General features: G+C 43.6%; 1 protein-coding gene across 10 annotated transcripts in view; it reads right to left on the bottom strand.

The window, feature by feature from the left end:
* LOC138813031 (BEN domain-containing protein 5) overlaps window positions 1-21453 on the bottom strand; it is a 624491-nt gene that overhangs the window by 179340 nt on the left and 423698 nt on the right. For 6 of the 10 annotated variants that reach the window (XM_070001305.1, XM_070001314.1, XM_070001311.1 and 3 more), the window contains one exon: window positions 20069-20239. The exons of the other annotated variants lie outside the window; for them this stretch is intronic. In XM_070001305.1, coding sequence (XP_069857406.1) covers window positions 20082-20239 — 158 coding nt within the window. In that variant the 3' untranslated portion in view covers window positions 20069-20081. Of the gene's footprint in view, window positions 1-20068; window positions 20240-21453 lie in introns of those variants that run through there. 10 annotated transcript variants of the gene reach the window in all.

The raw sequence follows: 21453 nt of genomic DNA, 5'->3' as shown, positions 1-21453 counted from the left end.
TGTGTGTGTGTGTGTGTGTGTGTGTGTGTGTACTAGGGCTTAGACTCAGGGCTTGCTTGCTCACAGCTGGTGCTCTACTACTTGAGCTATGTTTTTAGCCTGGCATTTTGCTGAGTAATTGGAGATGGCTTCTCCAGGACTTTTCTGCCTGGGCTTTTTTGAGCCATGATCCTCTGATTTCTGCCTCCTGATTAGGTAGGATTATATGCATGAGCCACTGATGCCTGGCAAAAGTGAACAACTAAAAGTTTCTTGGCCCAAATAATTTCATAGGCAGGTTTCTCTCAAATATTTGAAATAAGACAGTTTTCAAATTACATATCTATTTTAAAATATATAGAGATGGGAAGCTATCCAAAATATTTCATTAACACATGACTGATAGAATTTCTCTCAAGCTTGAGGCTCTGGGTTCCATCCCCAGCCCTGAAAATAAAAAACAAAAAATACTCCCTCCCCCACAAAAAAGCAAACCAAACAGAAACAAGAGGCTGTGTTTTATGGCTAAATGTATGAGGGAAAGAAGAAAGGGAAGAAAGGAAGGGGAAAGAGAAGAGAAAAGGAGTTCAGACAACATGAGAGGATGGCAGGCAGAGCATGTTTTCTAGGGGCCCTGAGAAATATTTTGGGGACTGGTATCAGTTCTGAGACAAGGCACAGGGCTAGGCACAACATAGGGACTTGACATTTATTGGTTAAAATTGTTAGGCATCTATTCTCTTGGGTCAACTATAATTCACTTACAAAGGTAGCACATCTAAATTACATAGTGAAGAAAGGTGTTCTCTCTCTCTCTTTCTCTCTCTCTCACACACATACACTTTTGCTGCTGAGAACATGACACTAGGAAAATTCTACTACAACAAAGTGATCGATGCAGAGATTTGCATATTTATCTGCCCTTATGACCCAGCAGACTCTTGTTCGAATTACAGGTCAGAATCCAAGATGGCGCTCAAATGAGAAACAAGGTTGGGGCTCTAGACAATGCTTGTGGAGTGAAAGTGAATGAATTGAGCACACGCCACCAACTTTACTCAGTACCTGACCTCCCCACCCCCCAGTTCCTTGTGACACGATTATCAGATGCCTAACATCTCACAGTAGAGCCAGGTGACTGCTCTGAAAGAAGCCAGGAGAGGGGCTGAGTCCGGAGGGAGCTTTAAGCAGCACGTTGCCATGGAACTGGAGGAAAGAGTGTGGGCCTCTGCAGTCAGGTATATCTAAGCTTAAGTTCTGATTCTACCACTAGCCAGCAGTGTATCATTGGACCACTCTGAACTTATATCCTCCATTTAGTCTTAGACTAAATATTGTGCAAGTATGTCATCAGATCTGAATTTCTGTATGCACATAAAATATTAACATCAATGCTATTTTTAATTGTGGACTGGGTAGGGGAGGGCAGAAAATTACTTGCTTCATTTGAGGTAAATGATGAAAGGGAGCACAAGGGCCCTTGGTAGCTTGAATCCCACAGCCGTTAGTTTCTGTCATGGGGGCCTTTGTGCTGAAAACCCAGCAGCTGATGCCCTGTGGCCTTGGGACACTGACAAGGGAGCTGGGGAGAAAGATGAATGACAGAGCACATGGCTGGCCTGGCCCTGCCTGAGAGTCCTGGAAGCCCCCATCTCATAGACTTTCTCCCATCTCTCAGGGGCCACTAACTCACCATCCCTGGAAAGCCCCTGGCTTTGGCAGTCAAGGAATGCAGCCAACACCATAGATAAAGTGAAACAGATGCCTTGGGAATGCAGTTCTTTCCATGCAACTCCATGAGAAGCAGAGTTGACCTCCAAGGCATGGTGCTTATTCCGCTAGGAAGGCCCCACCGATCCCTGTGCCAGTGAGGCTCTATAGCGTGAGGACTGACTCCAGCCCACTGCCTGGCCCCTTCCAATGAACCAGGTAGCCAATGTGGCTCCGCTTGTAAGCCCTTGAGGTCACAGTGGATGGAATGCGTCCCTCATCTGTTCCTCGGAGCAAACCAATGTTGTGGGTGACAGATATATCCTTGTCCAAGTCGCCCTCCTGGGTCAGAATTGTGTCATCCCTTCTGCAGTTCTGGCACTTCTCGTCTGGTAGTAAAAGGGGAAGGATGCGGGAGAAAATTGCATACACTTTCTTTAATAGTAATATCAGCTCTGTAAGACAGATTATGTCCATTTTAGATGTGTGAAAACTGAGGCCAAAAGAAGTTAAGTCATACTATCACTCCTGAGATTGTATTCTGTAAGTTAGAAATGACATCTATACGCGCGTGAACCTCATCTTCTTTGTGACTCAGCATCCTTAGTGTCTCTGGTGCTAGACACTGCACTGGTTAGTGGAGGTAGACTCAAGAACTGTAAATCTGTCCAATACCACCTAGAGGTGGTATTGGAGTGGGTCCCTTGGATACCTCTGTATCTAAATCCAAGTGAGAAAGACCAGAGTTCAAGTTCAGGTGCTATCACAATCCTCCTCTGCGATCTTAGGTGATACCTAGAATGAACGTCTGCCTCTCTCTGCCCCCAAAAGGCACCAGTTTCCCCAGAAAACTCTCCAGAGGTGGGTCCTAAAGTTCTGTCTTGTTTCCTGTTTCTGCCATTCTTGCTGTATGTTGCTTCAAATCCCTCCACCACTCTGCCTTTTTTCCTGGGTTGTCGGGAAACTCAAAGAGGCCCTGAGTCTCACACATAGTAGTCTCTAAGGATAGCGCTGTCTCCCTCTTGGGAAGACCTCCCCAGCTATGGTGCCAACAAAAGTTCTCCTCTTCCAGCACACACACCACACTGCATCTTCCAGCTAGCCTGGCATCTGTGGGCACTCTGTGACTGAGTTCTGGCCTGTTGAGAAATGAAGATGAAGCCTGGATCACACAGCACTGTCAAGGACAATCCGCACTCTCTGTGAACGAGCTTTCCAGAACCTCTCATTGTTTCCTGGTGAAGCCTGCAGCCCAGAACAGGGAAGCTTTCTAGGTCTGGCTGACAAAAGCATTTGCAGAAGAAAACATAGCCCCAAATCTCCTCTGTTTTCCCCCAGCCCCTGTGCTATATCCTTTAAGACGGCCACAAAGCATGTTCTCAGTTCTAGTGGCTTCAGCCCATTGGATTCATGCTGTGCCTGTACCTCATTAAACTGGGTCTTTCTCACCACCAGAGTGTATAGCTCTGCCTAGAGGCTCCTGGTGGCTGTCAACGAGTCAAATGTGAGCAGTGGCTAACTTACTGTGAACTTGAACAAACCACCCAACCTCTCTAAGCCTTGATTTCCTTATTTGGAAAACACAGAAAATAGTACTTCTTTCCCTGTCAGTGTGATGTCTAAGTGGGGTCAGGAGAGTATAATATGCTTGTTAATGTAAAGTGCTATTTGAATCAGATGAATTATTCCTGTAGGGAGGAGAAAGCAGGTTTCTATAACTTGCTGAAATTCTGAATTTCTGTGTTCTCCAAAATGTATCTCTTAAAACTTAGTCTCCAAACAATAGTATTAGGAGATGGGGAGGTCCGGAGAGTTTCCCCTCACAATAGGATGAGTACCCCTTTAAAAAGAGGCCTGGAGGGACTTGTCTGCCCCATTCTGTCATTTGACATCGTCTATGAGAAGGAACCCTTACTAGGATCCAAGTGTCCAGAGCCTTGAACTTGGCCTTCCCAGTCTGCAGAACTGTGAGCCATACATTCTGTTGTTTATAATTCATCCAGTCTTTGGTATTTTTTGTTATAGCAGTATGAATAGACTAAGACATAGACTGTAAATTAGCAGCATACCTAGAAGTTTGTGCCAACTTGTGGTAGATAAATAAGTGAATCAGTGAATAAATGGAAGAGTGTATTAATAAACAAAGTAACAGTCTCCAGGTCTTGCCAGTCCTGAATTCAGAGCTATCAATCATTTAGATACAGCTTCTTATGGCAGCTATGAGAAAAACACAACAGGAACTGTCCTCAAGGGGCCATGCTCCCAGTGATGCCAGAGCCAGCTCGCCAAGTTCCTTTGACAGCCTTGAGTGCCTTTGGGGAGAGTTGGGGTGTGTGTGTGTGTGTGTGTGTGTGTGTGTGTGTGTGTGTGTGTGTGTGTGTGTGTGTGTGTGTGTGTGTGTGTGTGTGTGTGTGTGTGTGTGTGTGTGTGTGTGTGTGTGTGTGTGTGTGTGTGTGTGTGTGTGTGTATGGGGGGGCAGTGCCTTCTGCCTTATCAGGGAAACCATTAACCTTTGGTGTGAGAGGCATCTAGTCTGCTTACTGTCTTGGGGGGCGCACCAGGCATAGCCATGTCAGCTAGAGATTCATTTGACAGCCTGTCTGTCCCCAATAATTAAGCGACCCACACAGCCCTGGGCTGGACTGACCCCCGCAGCTGCTAACACTCTGGGGCTGGTGCTCACTCAGCCCCCAGTTTCTCCCACCCCAATCTAGCCAGGCCTTGGCCCAGAACTGTAGGACCCATCTGTCCCTTGCATCCTCCTTTCACGTCTCCTGTCCTCATTCAGAAAGAACTTGCTAACATGCGAGTTGGTTGCCTGTTCCTCCCCGGCTACCTCTCTAGGCTCCTAAGGTTCTTGGGCAGTGGGGCCATCTTCTCCCTATCTGTCGCCTTCACTGTGCACCCCCCCTCCTCAGTGCTCCTCCGTCTCTTACTTCCCTCTGAATCTAGATAAGGCAAGGCCTTCTCACCCAGGAAGGGCTTTGCTCCCTTCTCTAAGATTCTCAGGCAAGCTCCAGCTTGTATAATAATGTTCCTTCCCTCCCTGCCCTTCTCCTTTCCTCCTTTCCTGTCATCCTATCAATCCTGCCTTGCCCCTGCGCTGTGTGTGAGGCACATGCGGGCCACATTCACGTCCATAGCTCCCGCTAGCCCTCCATAGCACTCTTCAGGATCTGTCTCAAGCGAACCTGCCAGTAACACCTGTCATCCTGGGTAGAACTCTGTCATCTTCCCTCTCTGGGGCCTAATTTCTTCCTTAGGGAAAAAAAAAGATTCTTTAACTCTCAAGGTTGCTGTAAGTTGATACTATTAATAATAGTGATATTAATCCCCAGAACCTGAGCAGAGGTCAGAGGGTCCTAAGCACTCTGCTCATATCGGCCTCTTTACCCCCTTCGTGTGGTCTGAGAGATTGAGGGCCTCACTTAGCACTGGGCCTGGCACCCAGGCAGGAAGTGTTCCATCGCTGCTGGCATCACAGAGGTGGTCACGTCTGGCCTGCCCAGGAATATGCCAGGCACGTTCCTGGGACAGCGCACAGACGAGCCTGGCTGGAGCTCAGGGCTCATGTTTAATAAAAGATTAATGAAATTGTCAAATTGACCTTGTCAGTGTCTGCTCAATCCAATTACGTGGCTGTGGCCCCCATGAATGGGGTTAAAACAGGAGTGTGCGTGAGAGACACCATGACAGCAGTTCTGGGGAGACAGCAGCTGCCCCCAAGCCCTGAAGGAAGTCAGTCCTGTTCCATCTCCTGGGCCCCATTCAAGGTCTGCTCACTGCATGGGGGGGGATCTGAGAAACTAGAGCTGACACCCATCTCACCCAGAGAGGGGCGCTCCCTCCCCACACCCCCCGATGCTTCATGCAAGCTTTGTGCTGGGGCTGGGACTCATGGTGATCAAGGCACAGTCCCTATCCTTGAGGAGTCCTTGGTCTGGTGGAAAAGACAGATGCAAGAACAAAGAGAATTCCCCCAGTGAGCATTGCCCTGGATTACAACAGCCCAGAGAAGGTGCAGTTGTACCAACCTGAAATGCACAATTTTGTGGAGAGGGCATTTTCTGTCAGGAGCTGACAACAGAATATACAGGTATGGGGAGGAGAGGAGGAAAGAGAGTCATTTCCAGAACCAGCCAGGGTTCAGACAGGAGAGCCATGGAGGAAGGTTCTGGACAGCTGTAGGGCCTATGGGAGAGTAAGGTCAAGGAGGAGAACATTCTGGGGTCAGCGGGTGCTAACAGAACAGTGACAAGGACTGCAGAGGAGAGACTGGGGCACCAGGGTCCTAGAAAGAGAAACACTGGAGTTCTGGGAGGGCAGCGTTTCTGGTAGAGGAGCTCAGAGCTCCCTGGAAGGGTCAAAGAGCCTGGATCAAGCAGACAAGGGAGATTTTCAGGGTATGGGGCAGCCTGAATAAGGTCAAAGTTCTGAGGAATAGAAGCCACTCAGAGCTGTTGCTGGCTGGGCTGGACAGCAGTGGTGCCTGGTCCTGGTGCTAGCTTGCCTGTATAAGCCACTTGCTGCGGGTGACAGTCTTTCTTGGGATTTGAGTGGCCTTTTTAGTGCACTAAGCTGCCAGTCTCTCCCCCCCCCCCCCCCGTCCCTACCCAAACATGATCCTCACAGAACACTATGAATTAATAGATGCCATAGCTAGTTATGCCCATTTCTGGCTGGGCAAACAAGCATGAGGAGAACACCGGCCCTGGGTGGTATCGGGGACCTGGCCCATCTATCTAGATTGAAAGTCTGAGGTTCATCCTGTCACCATAAGACAATCTTTTTTTTTCCTTTTTAAAAAAAATTGTGAAAATACTGTACAGAGGGGTTACAATTACATGGGCAAGATAATGAGTACATTTCTTATCAAGCATTGTAGCCTCCTCCTTTGTTTCCCTTTCCCATCCCTTCCCATCCTCCCCCTACCTCCCACCCAGTTCTCCCCCCCCACCAAAGTTGTAAAGTTCTTTCACATAATGACTTGTACATCTCATTGTTGCAATGGATCCACCTATATCCCTATTTAAATGATTTGTTTTTTCCCTTCCCCTCTACAAATTATACCAACCTCAAATACAGTGAAAGCAGGGGTTATACCATGGGGGAGGGACATACAAAGCAACAAAGAAATAATCCTATAAATGTGTTAGAAACGATCACCTGAAAGAAAAAAACATTTGAATACATATTTTAGGGTTCATTTCCCTAACATTCACTTATCTGACCTTTTCTGCTGGACTCAGACATATACTAGTTATTGCAAATAAGGGAAACCATGGGACCTAAATTTCTTTGGGCGTGGCTTACTTCACTTAATATAATTTTTTCCAAGTCTTTCCATTTCCTAACAAATGGGGCAATGTCATTCTTTCTGATGGAGGCATTGAATTCCATTGTGTATATATACCACATTTTCTTGATCCATTCATCTACTGAAGGGCATCTGGGTTGGTTCCATATCTTAGCTATGGTCAATAATGCTGCAATAAACATAGTCGTGCTGGTAGCTTTAGTGTGGCCTTGTTTGTGATCATTTGGGTAAATGCCCAAAAGTGGGATTGCTGGGTCATAGGGGAGCTCAATGTAGAGTCTTTTGAGGAACCTTCATACTGCTTTCCAAAGTGGTTGAACAAGTTTACACTCCCACCAACAATGCAGTAAGGTTGCCTTCTGTCCACATCCCCTCCAGCATCTGTTGTTATTAGAGTTCTTGACTATAGCCATTCTAACTGGGGTGAGGTGGTAGAGGCTGTGGCCAGGTGTCTTGAAATAAGCTGCAGGGAGCAAGATGGCTGATTCTGGGTTCCTTGCTTGACAGACCATCATTATCTTATGGTTTTGAAAGACCACCCTTCAAATTGCTTCTCAGGAGAGTTCAATGGGAGGACCCCAAATGCGACTCCCACATGACATATTGTTTCAAACAATAGACTTCATGTTCAGCTGAGGATCCCTAGCAGAATGAATCTACTCCTTGATCTGTCCACAGTGCCGCAGAGAGAACAGATCCTACCTGTCCCGTCCCCCCTGGCTAGTGCCCATTCCATTCACCAAGAAAACAGGGAGTCAGCACCTATTCCTCCTCTTCCTCTCTGACTCTAGTCAGCAAACTGTGCCAGGGTAGCTCAAAATGAATATCCCTGCCTTTACACCATGCTTCCACATTCTTGGAGAGACCCTTGCACCACCCTCCAGATTTCCCTCCCTCTCCCTTCATCAACTATAAGGCTGTGACTGTGCCCTGAAACACCATTCTAGCCACCTCACTCCCTGGCTCAGCACCCTCAGCATCTCCCTGTTGCTACCTCAAGACAAGGTCCAGTTCCCTAATAGCCTGGGTGGCCTTCTTTTCCCAAGGCCCTAGACTTGTCCATCCCAGCAGCCTTGCCTCTCAGCCAGGTGCCCACCCCAAAGAGAATCTCAGAACGCATTGAGCTTTAGGAGCCCTAAGATACCTGGTCACCCGTTTCTTCCTCTTGCCTCTGTGCCATAAGGGATGCTGTCCCAGGCTTTGCTCTAGGGAAGTATGTTTTTCTTGCATTTTTGCTAGGAGTTGAAGGTAAAACAATATTCAAAAACAAATATCCAAATGGAGAAGGGGGAGCAAAGCAGAGAAAGGGGCCTAGAGGTATCTAGTGTGTGGATGGCTCATGGAGAGAATTTCAGGACCATAGAGCACATTTCCTGTCCCCTTTGCTTGCAACACCCTGTACCCTTCCTGGGGCTTAGAGCTCACCTGGGAATCAACTTAGGAGCCCCCTCCTCTACTACACTCAGGAGATCCACCATTCCTTCTTTTATGTCTCTGTGGTCCCTGTTCTGCTTTAGCCCCGCTCCTGACCATTGATTGATATGCTCTAATTCTTCTAGTTTCACTCATTATCTAGCCATTCACTTTTCTCTTCCTTGACTAGACCTAGGGCTGGTCTCTGTGCTGTGACTGGGATGCCTCTGCCACCTGCCCTGCCCCATGCCCTAGTTGCTCTTGGGAGGCCGGGAGGGACTCTGTCTGCTCCATTTCATTATCCTTGTGCTAGCTGGGCACATGGCCCAGAAAGACTTTGGGTGAGTATTTGCTGAGTGAATAAACATTTGAGATCATTTTATTGAAATACTTCAGAGTAAATTTGGAGACAGGCATTCCTCTGCTCAAGAGTAATTTAATAACCACAAATGCCTTTAACACAGTGAGAAGAAGGGGCTCAAGGTAAAAAAAAAAGGTGTATGTTTGCCTTACTGCTGCTGTTAAAATAAATGGCATTTTTAATAAAGTGTCCCCATACAGCATTATAGAATGTGGCCACATGATGAAATAAATATCTGCTGAAATTATGCATTGCAAAGCAGACTTTTTCTGGTCTTTCAGTTATTAAATTTAATCACTTTTGAGCTGTGCCCCTATTCTCTTTTTCCTAGAGGCAGGTATGCTTTTGATTAAAATGCGGGCCCCAGAGCACTTTCGCAGGGGAGGGCTGAGCTCTGTCCCCAGAGAAACCTCAGTGGAGCAAGCCAACGGAATGACAAGGCCAAGGCCACAGCCACAATTTACTTCTCACTTGATGGACGTGTTTATCCCCAGACAGCGCCACGGCAGTCATGGGGCGTATGGAAATCTTGCAATTAAGGCAAAGTCTAATTAGAGACTACATATTCAAAATACAAAAGGAAGCTCCAAGTGGCAGCTACTCTGGTTGGCTCTGAGATGTGATTATCCCTCTCCAGGCCCTGCCTTGACCACTCCCAGCTGGATGGCAAGGTAGGAAATTCATTCAGCCCATAGAGTCAGCTCAGCACACTGGGTCCGGAACCCAAGCAGACTTGGATTTGATTCAGTTTTGCTTATTATCCTGCCACCAGCCACAGCACCCCATCTCCCTACTGGAAGTGATGGCAACCATTTATAGGGACATAGAAAGATCAAGTAAGGGCTCACTCAATTCAAAGACCTCCTTGATCAAAGTAGGTCACTTCCATTGCAGGTGCTTTAGCCCTGTCCATAAAGGTGAGAGAACCCAGCTGGCCTGGACACGAGGAAAGAGACTGGGAGGTCAGGACTCCATTTACTGTATCATTCACTTTCTTTCTGAGCCCAGAGGAACAAGAGACTTCTGACCTTTCTTATTTAAATACCTGGCTCTGTACTGAGTAACACATTCACTGTCCTTAGTGTGGGTGCCTGAGAAAATCAGTTTTTCCTCAACTCAAATAGTTCTTAAAGGCAGAGAGAAGTCAGGCCATGATAACAGAGTGACAGAGAAGGTGCTGGTGGGAATTCTGAATCAGAACCAACAATAGCTCATGAGTCATTATGAGTTTATCAAAAGATGAGCTAGCAGCTGCTTCTGCCTCCCTTCAAGTCACGGTCTAGTTGGGAAGAGAAAAGAACACAGTAGGGGGCAGCAACTATTTACAATGCTGTGATATTTTATAGTTTCAAGAAATGCCTTTGATTAATTTCTGATTTAATCCTTTCTATGGCCTGTGAGTGAGAGCGAGCAGATAACAGTGACCCACACTTGACCGGAGCTCTAGGCCTGAACTTCTCTCAGGTGCAAAGAAGAGTTGGTATGTTCAGCGCAGTGTGTGTCCCACAGCAACCCCATACTGTCACTCACACTGCACAGTGATCAGGATCTACACTTTCTGCTGTTGTTCTTCCAGATCTCTTTTGTGTCTATTTGCTTTAAATGTCTGAGTCACTACAGGAGTGTTTGCATTCTTCCCCATGCTGCCTGATAAGAACTGTCCCAAAGTTATCATATGTTCTTCCCACTGAATTATACACTCTGCCTGCATCTTGGGTATGTCCACAAACAACCTCAGTATACTTTTCAAGCTTTAAAGTTTTATATACATAGTCTCAGATTCTTCTTCTTACTATACAGTGTGATATGGCTTTGAACCTTGATCCTCAGATCTCAGCCTTCTAAGTAGGTAGGATTATAGGTGCTAGCTGCTGGTGCCCAGCAGGTTCATTTTTATTTTAGAGTATTTCACTGGATGAAGAAAGTGTGAGAATGAGTGAGTGAGAGAGAGAGAGAGAGAGAGAGAGAGAGAGAGAGAGAGAGAGAGAGAGAGAGAGAGAGAGAGGCAGACAGACAGACACAGAGACAGATATAGACAGAGACAGACAGAGAGACAGCATCCTGCTGTTGGGTATTGGCTTTCACTCTCTGTACCATCCTGTATAGCTTCACAAGGGAAGGAGGATTCAAGGTGAATGAACATGCCTAGAGTCCAGATCCTGACAGGGGAAGATGAACACTCTTTTGATTTGTTATGAAGCACAGGGTCTGGCACACAGCTAACTCTCAGTGCTGATTGCTAGAGATGCTTAAGTTTTGCCTCAGAAGGATAAAAAAAGGATAAAATCAAGAAAAAGAAGGAAAACAAGATACCTTACAAGCATATTTTAAAACCCAAGGCATGAGAGGAAAAACGGAGAGCATGAGACCCTGAGTTCAAGCCCTGGTACTGGCATAAAACCCAAACCCAAACCAAACCTAAACCAAACAGAGATGTTCAGTCCTTCTCTAAATCTAGCTGTGATTTTTATTCCATTAGTGACCAACTCTGGAAGTCTTAGTAGGGCTTAGCTGGCCCTGGGCCAGGCCCTCCCTGAAGGCTCTCCCACCCTGCAAAGCCCTTTTCAGGCATGCAGCTGCAGGCTGGGCTACATAGAGTTAAATCCTTTCTTTTCTAAGACATTGGAGCCAATGAAGCTTTCTGCTTAAATGGCCTAGAACCATCTCCCGAAGCTCCTTAACTCAGAAAAGTGTGTAAGTCAGCAAAATGAAAATAATTTAAAGATCTGTTGGAAAAAAAGTAGTCTAGCCTCCTTTCTTCTATCAACTATCATGGCCTCTCTGTGGTGGCTCTCATTTTGCATGTCCAGGCTAGGGGCTTCCTGCCAGTTTGGGGAAAGGTGTATTAGAGGCTTCCTAGTGGGAGGAGAAGGTGGGGGAGCTGAGGCATCTAAGAATCTACCTGGAATACTTTGTGGCCTCCAAACCCTGCTCTAACTACCAGAATGCCACCAGGGCCACAACTGTTTTCCGAGGCCAATGTAGGGCAACTGAAGGTCACAGGAAGGAAGCAACCAGGCCAAAGTGGAGTGTGCTGTTTCTGACTAAGGCTGTATGCTCCATGCTCTAAATGGAGGGAAGGGCCTGCTGGTGGGCACACCTTTCCTATTCTCAGCATTTTATGCAACTAAAAGTCCTAAAAGACTGACACCTTATTCATGTCACTGAGAAGAAATTGGCTCCATACAGCTGATCAATCTTCGCACATAGGAGGCTGACTGCCATGGCCAAAGTCCTGCTACAGAGAAGTGAAGAGGGAATGGGTGAAACCCATTCTTCCTTACTCTATGGGCTCGTTCTATGACATGAAGGAAGTGGCTAGGGAAAAACACAAGAGAGGTCAGAATTCTGAAATGTAGCCACTGTCACCCTTTCCTTCTTCCTGGATCTAGGATGGTCTACCAATCTTCACCCTGTGAGAGGAGGCCAGGATTTCTAAGGCCTCTCAGGAAAGGCTTTTCTGATCCCCCAGAGACAAACACTCCAGGTAAAAATTGCTGCTTTACTCTCTGGCTTCTTACAATCTTTTGTTTCCAGGGAAAGTGCTACTTGATTCATACCAAGCCTTGTGCTAGGGCTCAGGGACTCACACAAGGATGTGGCAGTCCATGTGTAAACTTAGAATGTTTACAGGCCAGTGAGAGAGGTGGACATGTCATGGCAGCCTGAAAGGAGTCTACCAGAGGCTACCAGAAGATGGTACAGAGTGGGGAGGTGGGGAGAGGAAGCGGCTCCAAAGCCTTGATGGTGGGAGGAGAATTAGAAGGGGCAGGGCAAGGTCCATGTGGACATCTGAGGTAGCAGAAATCATGGTCATTAAGATGAGGGCCACCATCATCAGAAACCTCTACATTGAGACACAGGTCAGCAGTTACTAAGGACAGTTATCATGAGAATGCACCTTAATTCCATAGATGACATGATTGCTCATGGGGAAAGACTGATTCTTTAAATTTTTATATGCAGTGCTAGGAAGGATGATAAGGGCAAACATACCTGGCTGGAGATTTGATGTACTTTACCAAGCAGGGCTGAGCCTAGGACCTTTTTTCAGGCCAGGCTTCTGCGTACATACATTGTGCATTAGGGATTTGACTGAATCCTTAGAACAAGCCTTCAGATGAGGCACAGATCAGGAGAATAATGGCACTCACTTGGGACAGCTGAGCTAGGGTGGATTCTCCAGCTAGCATCATGTCTGGTGAGAGGAAGGGTCAGGGGAAGAGAGGTAATCTGATATCAAATTGGGTGCTAACAGCTGAGCACCTCCCACATCTGGTCTCTGGCCCAGGAGATTCCTGGCATACTTTTTTTGTTTTGTCCTACCAACAGTGTGATGATTAGGAACCATCATTTTCCTGATGCGGAAATGGCAAATAATGGGAAGAGACCTACAAACCTGAGACAGCCTGGCTTCGACCCCCTCATCTGAGAGTAGAACAGGCACTATCAGTAGATAGGATGTGTTTAAGGCCCTAAACATAACATCACAAACACACTGCCAGTTTCTGTCTCAGGAGCTCTTCATCTCCTCCCTTCTTTACTCAGATTTCAGTTCATGCAACCTGCCCTCCACCCTGCCTCCGATCCTCAATCTGCCTTACTCTGACGAGGTTTTGCCTTTTCCTCATGACATTAGCCCCTCCACTGTCCTCTCATGTATTGTGCTTACTGCGTATTTTCTCCCCATTCTATCTTGTATCATGCCCTCCCATACACATTTAAGATAAAGGAGGATCTTTACTTTTCTTCAGCAGCATACTTTAGACCAGTGAGGGACACCTAGACAACATGGAATAAGTATTTGATGAATGACAAATGCATAAGGAGGTAAGTTCTGGATACGTTTTGAGTATATTCAGTGGTGAGACTAAGATTTCTGAATCTCACTTCCCTACCAGCCAGTGAAATGTCAACAGTAAACTGCCACATCCTAGGTTAGATGTGGCCACAGAGGGCCTCCTGGTTTAGTAGAAAGAGCTTAGGGGTTGAAGCCACACTGGTATGGCTTCTTGCTTTAGTCAGATAAGCAGTGCCTGGTAGAGTGCTAGACACAGGCTAAATAGAAGCCTGTTAAGATAAGTGGATGAGAAGACATATGGGAAGACAAATGATCTCACAGACATTCTTGTCCCTCAGGTTAAAGCTCAAATGTTATATCTCCGATCCCTATCCATTCCACAACAAGACAGAGGAATCCTAGCTACTAGAATAATTCAACTCGTTGAAAATGATCTGTACAACTTGAGGGGTGTAAGGGCAGGGAAAGTGGGAGAAAATGAGGGAGGGGGTAATAAGTTCAACAAGAAATGTACTCACTACCTTATTTATGTAACTGTAACCCCTCTGTACATCACCTTGACAAATTAAAATTTAAATAAAGATTGACAAAATTTAACTTAAAAAATAATTCAACAAAAAATACTAATGAGCAAGTAGAGTAAAAGATGGGTCTACACTGGAGGACCTTACTACTCCTTACTTCACTAAATGTTATTATAGATTGCTTGATAAAAATATAAGGTCTTTGGCTTTAGTCCTAAAAATTGATAAAGTAGCCAACTTTTATATTGGCACATGATTTTCAAACATCTATAGGATATCAAATAACATAAAATGAATGATGTTTAGAAATAGTATCAAATTGATATATACTGTTATTTTTCAAGGCTCTGGATATTGTAACAATCCACTGATTTTATAAATGAATAAACAGAAATATCTATGTATAAACAGATGTAAAGCATCATGTTTATTTACTATCAAAGGTGGAGGAAAGATACAGAATAAAATTCTGAAAAAAATCCCTCATATATGCATAGAGAATTCACATAAGAAGCTGAAAAAGTACATGTAAATGGTAAGCTAAACTGCCAAACTTTAAAACTTGCAGACACTAGTGAAGTTGTGGGAAAATGGCACATGACTGTCCACACTGCTTAAGATGTGGCTTAACTTTTTGGAAAGCAATACAATAGTACAAACAAAGGACTATAAAAATGTTCTTGCCCTTTAACCCAGTTAGCTCATTCTTGGAATTTTACTCTAAAAAGCAAATTAACATAAGGAAAACAGTCTAAGTGATCACAGAGGCAGCAGTGCTCTAATGGCAAGAAACTGGAGACAATACAGTTTACAATGAAGAGATCAGAAGTTAGTTTGGATTCAATGGTGGAAAGTTATTAAAATAATAGCTATGAAATCAGGCTGAAGGAGCAAGTGTTTTCACCTGGTGCTACATGAGCAAGGAGCAGAGGTGCATGGAAAACTGGATGGCACAGGCCGCCATGCACAGTGTAACCACAGCCCTGGATACAACCAAGAACTCTCAGGAGTGGACGTGTACTTGGGCTTGGCCCTTGAGATTATGGCTGGCTTCTCTTTTGAGGTTTTGGTTTCCTTCAGATTTTCTTTTGAACTTTGAACAAAAATGGAAAAGCAGGTCCTTATCATCTGGCTGCATCCAACAAGATCAAATGTAATAGGGAAGAATGGGAAGTCCTGCATTTCATTTAAGAAATATATTTGAAAAAAATCACAATTTAGGAACAGGTTTGACTAAAGAAAAGTTAAGATGAAAGAGGATAGCTAAAAGGAAGCCAAAAAATAAGACAGAACAAAAAACAAAACCCACTGGGACTAAAGGTCTAGCAGAGTGGTAGGCCAATACAATCACCATAACTAACTGCATAATGGTTAAAGTGACAGGGTGGAAGATATAGGGAACTTGCCTAGGTTCTGATAGTCATATTCAGCTCTACAAAGGGCTATGAGTAGAAGCATTCTCTGTATCTTTAGTGTGAGAATCTGAATTACTCTACAAGTCTAAAAGTCTCAGGGAAAAGGGTTTCAGCTTAACAGAAGCCTGGTTCTGGTAGAAAGCTGGTTGTCATGAATTGAGCATGGCCATCTCAACTGAGGATAGTTCCAAGATCACTTTTGACCCTTAGTTGTCATGAGTTTAGGAAACTCCCTGGCAGAAGCTGGTCAATCCCTTTAAAAGAAGATATTTTAAAAATGGATTGCATATTTGTAGATATAAAAGCAAAATATCACATTCCCAACATAAATAAATTGGGCCATGAGAAAACTGAATATAGAAATAGAGTTTGCTGGAAATGCTAACAGGTTTTAAAGAAGTTTTCTATAAAGAAGGAACCAACCTCTGGAGCAATATACAACGTGGATAGTAATCAAATGCAATATAATGAGGTACTATTTTTTTTTTTACCGAATTAAGTTGGCAGAATAATTTTTAAAGGTGATCATACTCATTTACATGTGTAAAGAATAAGAAAAATGTAATTCCTTTGGACTAAAGGAAGGAAAAAATTGGACTAAACAGAGGAAAATAATTGCTCTACATGAACATCCTCATGTAAGTTTTACTTATAAACTATCTAATTTCCACAGAAGGGCAAATGGGCCAGGAGTAAGCAGGTGGGGACTGAAGCAAAGAGTGAGACCATTTAGCATCACTGGGGATGACCCTACATCCTAAACTGTAGAATAAGCAGGTTCTAGAGAGCCAAAAGCAGGTATGCTATCCAAGGCCCCTACATCAAAGATCAACAGGTTAGAGGCAGGGCAGGAGCACACTCAGATGAAGAATGAACAGGTGTAGGGAGAGGGCAGGAGAGCAGAGGAATCTCAGCATCAGTACTAATGGTCACTCACCCTCTTACTTGGGTACCTTTATATCATCATGCCTCCTACCAGACTGTTAGCTAAATATTATTGTCTCCACTTTGCAGATGAATTGGTCAATGTTAAGGAAAGAAAATAAATTGGCTCAAGTGAGGTAGTAGGCACTAAGTTGTGAAGTGAACATGAATGCACACTGTACTGCCGCTTTGGATGAAAGTATGTGTTGAGGCCCTTCACAAACTGGCAGAGCTGCAGGTAAGATCCAACTGTAAGGGGCCTGGCAGCTGACCAAATGTTTAACTCAAGTGTAGTTTTATATCTATCCAGTTTTTGGATGTTGGAATTGGCAGTTCTGACCTTCATGGTGGTTCACACCTGATCCTGTGCTAGGATCACTAGTATGCCCAATAACAGTCAGCTCCATCACCATACTTCCAGCAATGCAATTTGGAGGATTTTCCTATCTTTATGAAATTAGTATAAAGTCATTCATCATTTAGAAATTCATATGAGAAATCAATAGGGACACAAGAGTCACTATCACACATTTCCCAACAAGGAAATAAAGTCAATTTTCATCATTTGGTTTCATCTAGTAACAGAGAACTTGCCAGGATTACTGAAGACAAAGTCTAATTAATACTCATTGATTCAAGTTTTGCCCACTCCATGGACCATCACACCCTAAATTACACACTGGCCTGTCACAAGAATCAGAAGAATGTAGGTGTAAAGTGAAAGCCAGGTCACTGATATCTGGAAAGTTACCTTTTACACTGCACCAGCTACACAGCATTTGCTGAACATGAAGACCAAATTTAAGCAAGATGTTAAGGCAGGTTTTCTAGCTACCTAAGGAGAAGTTTATTCTCAATTCCAAGTAAAGTATCCTCAGGCACTTTAGATTTTCTTTTCTATACTTACAAAACATTCATTCCTTCATTAAAATAATCTTGAGATAAGTTCTATTAAATGGATATTCCTGAAAAGTGGCACTTGTGTTAAAATACATGTCCCCAGCCTTATTCCAGACCTACTAAATCAGGCTCTCCAAGCAAAGCCTGGGAATATGCATTTTAAGCACTTCAGTAAATTCTTAAGATTGGGTAAGCCTAGGTACCATCAGCTACTCAAAATGGTTTTAAGTTTTGCACATGTTTGAATAAAATACATGCTTAGAAATGCTATCCAATTCAATGAACTGTCATTGATTACTTGGTTGGGTTACCCCTCAACTTAAGAGGTAAAATGTCTAGATTGGTAACCAGACCATTATATTCCCTCTTATCTTTCTTAGAAGTAAAAGGACAAGTTTCTCAGACTTGGATTCTGATCCTGCTCCATTGCTATAGCTCCAGGACCTTAGAACAAGACATTGTTTATCCATTCCTGAGCCTATTTATTCATCAGAGTCAATGATTCAAGATGAAAATCCCGAGTTCACATAATTGCAGGCACTGAGCACATGTCAGGAGCTCAAAACCATCTAAACAGTGGGCAAAATCTTCTGATCCCATGCTAAGAATAAATGGTATCTGCATACAGGTGATTCCTAGGGCTCTTTTCTAGATACTATCAGATTATTCTCCACAATAGCCTCCAGTTAGGAGTCATTGTTACGGATCAAGTGACCTGTTTGGACATGGTCAAACAAACACTTGGACCCAGATCCCACTGTCTCTCATGTCTCTTCTGTTCTTAATGCAAGGATCATACATTACACAAAGCACTTTCAGATTCATCAGGTTTTTGTTGTTCTTGGTTGTGGGGCTTGAACTTTGGGCCTGGGTGCTGTCCCTCAACTTTTCAGCTCAAGACTAGTGCTCTACCACTTGAACCACAGAGCCATTTCTGGTTTTCTGGTGGTTAATTGGAAATAAAAGTCTCACAGACTTTTCTGCCCGAGCTGGCCTTGAACCATGATCCTCAGATCTCAGCCTCCTGAGTAGCTAGGATTACAGGTATGAGCCACTGGTGCCCAGCTCATCAGGCATTTTTATTTTTTCCACTTTCTCCCATTAACCTGAAAATACTTATAAAGCAGTTTCCATATTGTATTTGTCTTTGAGAATATGCACAGCGCCTCTGAGTGTCTACATTTCACCATGCTTAGAGAAAAAGGGGATGGTCTCAACAGTGACACAGGTTTCCAATCTCTCATACAATCTATAGTACTCATGCTCAAGCTACCTTGTGCCATAAAACTGAACATTCCTTAACAAAAATTTATTGAGCACCTACTACACATCACAAACTTTACTTACCTTGTAAAAGGGATTAGCTTATGCTAACCACTTAAACAAACTGCAGTACACAAAATGTTATTTATCCATGTAGCCTTCGTGGTGGACATTATTTTCTTCATTACAATGATAAGAACTCTGAGAAGTTATTGACCCAAGATCACATTTCTAGTTTGTAGACAGCTAGGAAAATACTATCAAAGAAAATGATCAACTATGTTTCCTATTAGTGAGCATATCATAGTTTATACTACAAAGGATTATTGGTATCAAAGTGACAGCCACCCACTCTACTCACCCCAATAACCCTGAGATTTTGTTTACAGACTATCAATTAAGGAATAAACCACTAGCAAAACTATAGGGCCACATTTCCAACCAATTTTAAGAGCCAATAAAAATATGAAGAGAATAACAATTACAAACACTTATTGAGCACTTTATATATTTTATCTCTAATCCTAACAACAACTCTGCAAGATAAGTATTATCTTCTTTCTATAAAATAGACATTGGAGACATTGAGATTAGGTTAAACCCAAAGCGAGAAGTTTGTTCTTTCCCAACGGCTAATCAACAGGAGTGCAAATGAACAGGAAGACTGAGTGTGGTTTGACAAAACATTCCAGGCACCTCAGAGACTCAGTAACTGAATAAAGCATGAGATTTAAAAGAAGTGGTGTGGTTTGAAAGATCACTTCGTAGAAGATAGAGTGAACAGACTGTTCGCAGGCTACATTGCCGTTTCCTCATGCCACTCAACATTACTGCTCCCCTCCCCCTTTTCTTAACAAGGATTGACTCCAATTATCAAGGAAGCTGAATCTCAGAATACCTTGAATAAGCTGATTGGCCTAAAATTCATCTATTGATGCTGATTTTGACCCAGCCCTTCAGAGCTTTGGATGGCACCTGATTCCTCTATGGGTTGTTTTCTCCTTCAGACTGAAGGTTTCTCTTCAGAAAAGACCTTCCAGGCTGAATGACATATGAGTCACCTCCGTTATACACTTAATACTATAAATAAATGAGGGCAATGATTGTCCACATCAAGAATTAATGAAGCTTTATTTTAGAACAAAATAGAGGAACAAGATACAAGTCCTTGGATGGTAAAAATACCAGTCCATATTGTGGTCAAGTGATAAGCAGCTCAGAGACACTTTGCAATCTTCTGAAAAGTGCTTTTCCTGTCCCCATAACGACACCTGTGGCACTCAGCAAATCCATCTGCCTTTTTTGAAGTATGAAGTCCAAGTTCAGATCAAGTTGCTGGCCCTAATTTCCTACTGGCTCCCTGCCCACACCCCACCCCCATGTGGAGGGGGTCTGACTTTGGATGGCGCCATTGCTCGAAAAAAATCACACACCTCGCAAGGAAAACACAAAGGCTTTATGAAAAATCCAAAGTTTATTGCAAATTGTATTTTGCTTCCCTTCGTTCTTCGTTTTTACAAGATTTATTGATATCCATGATCTTTTCACAGATGTATTTGTTGACTTTGGAGAGTCTCTGTGCAATTTCAGTTTCATCCACAGTTTCTTGTGCTATTCTGTCATACAAACACTCTAGACAGGCAGAAGAAACAAGAAGGCCAAGGATTAATGGTGAGTTGGCAAGCAAATCTTTTAAGGGTGAGGGCGGGGACATACCTCCTGACATACTTCCCAAAGACCAATTCATTTATCTTGTATAACTATATTTTAAAATATGCATTATAAATGTACTTAGAAAATAGTAGATATATACTGTAAATTTATACCTAAATACGAATGAAACACCCATGTGCCCAATACCTAGCTTACCAGGACTTTACTGAGCCCTGTAAAACTCCTGGGTGCATCTCCCCAACCCTCTCTTCTCTTTGAATCCTTTCCAGCACTTGTTATTGGTATCTCATTTTGGTGTATTTAATATTCTCCCCTTCCCTTTTCTCTCTCCCCCTTCCCTTTTTCCTCTCCTCTCCTCCCCTCCCCCCTCTGTCATCAGAGATAATCACTCTCCTGAAATTTTGGCTTTTCTTTCCTTAGTGGTAACATATATGTATATATCCTTAAATATATATTTTATTTTTCCTGTGTTCAGCTGTTTATGAATATGTCTATCTCTATGTATCCTTATGACTTGCTGTTTTTACTAAATGTTATAGTATGAGATTTATCCATTGGAAGTGTATAGCTGTATGTCTTCATTTTCACTGGTGAATAGTATCCTTTTGTCAGACTGTAGTTTGTTATACAAAGCTGTCCATGGATCCTTGTTTTGCAAGTATCTTCACTCATATCTTAGGGGTACATATACAGAAACTTGTCTAGTTATCAGTTGAGGCATGGATTACCAAATGTTAGCATGAGTGCACACTCAACTTCACTAAGTGATGCCTAGTAAACTGTTTTCTAAAACACTGCATTGATTGTAACTCTTAAAAGCAATGTATACAAGTACTAGTTGCCCTGTATCTTCAACAACACTTGACACTGCCATATTATTAAGGGTTTGACAACTCTTGGTGGAGAAAAGTGGTATCTCATTGTGGTGAAGAAACTGACAGCTACTCTCATACTGAGCCTACCATTTGCTATGGGGAGGCAAAGAGCCAGCCCAAAGCAAGCCTCACTAGAGCCTGATTTTAAGCTAATCTCATAGCCTGGGGACCTGTAAAACATTGCTTTGGACCATTTACTTGATTAAAAAGGACAACAAACCCTAGAGCATCATTCTGAAGGATGCCATGAGTATGTGGAAATTAATAGGCATTTTTTAAAAAATATAAGGTTTCAAT

The sequence above is a fragment of the Dipodomys merriami genome, unplaced genomic scaffold, assembly GCF_024711535.1.
Source record: "Dipodomys merriami isolate MVZ:Mamm:240054 unplaced genomic scaffold, mDipMer1.0.p SCAF_577, whole genome shotgun sequence".
NCBI lineage: Eukaryota > Metazoa > Chordata > Mammalia > Rodentia > Heteromyidae > Dipodomys > Dipodomys merriami.
The sequence above is the reverse complement of the archived record's forward strand: the minus strand, read 5'-3'. Positions and strand labels throughout refer to the sequence as shown.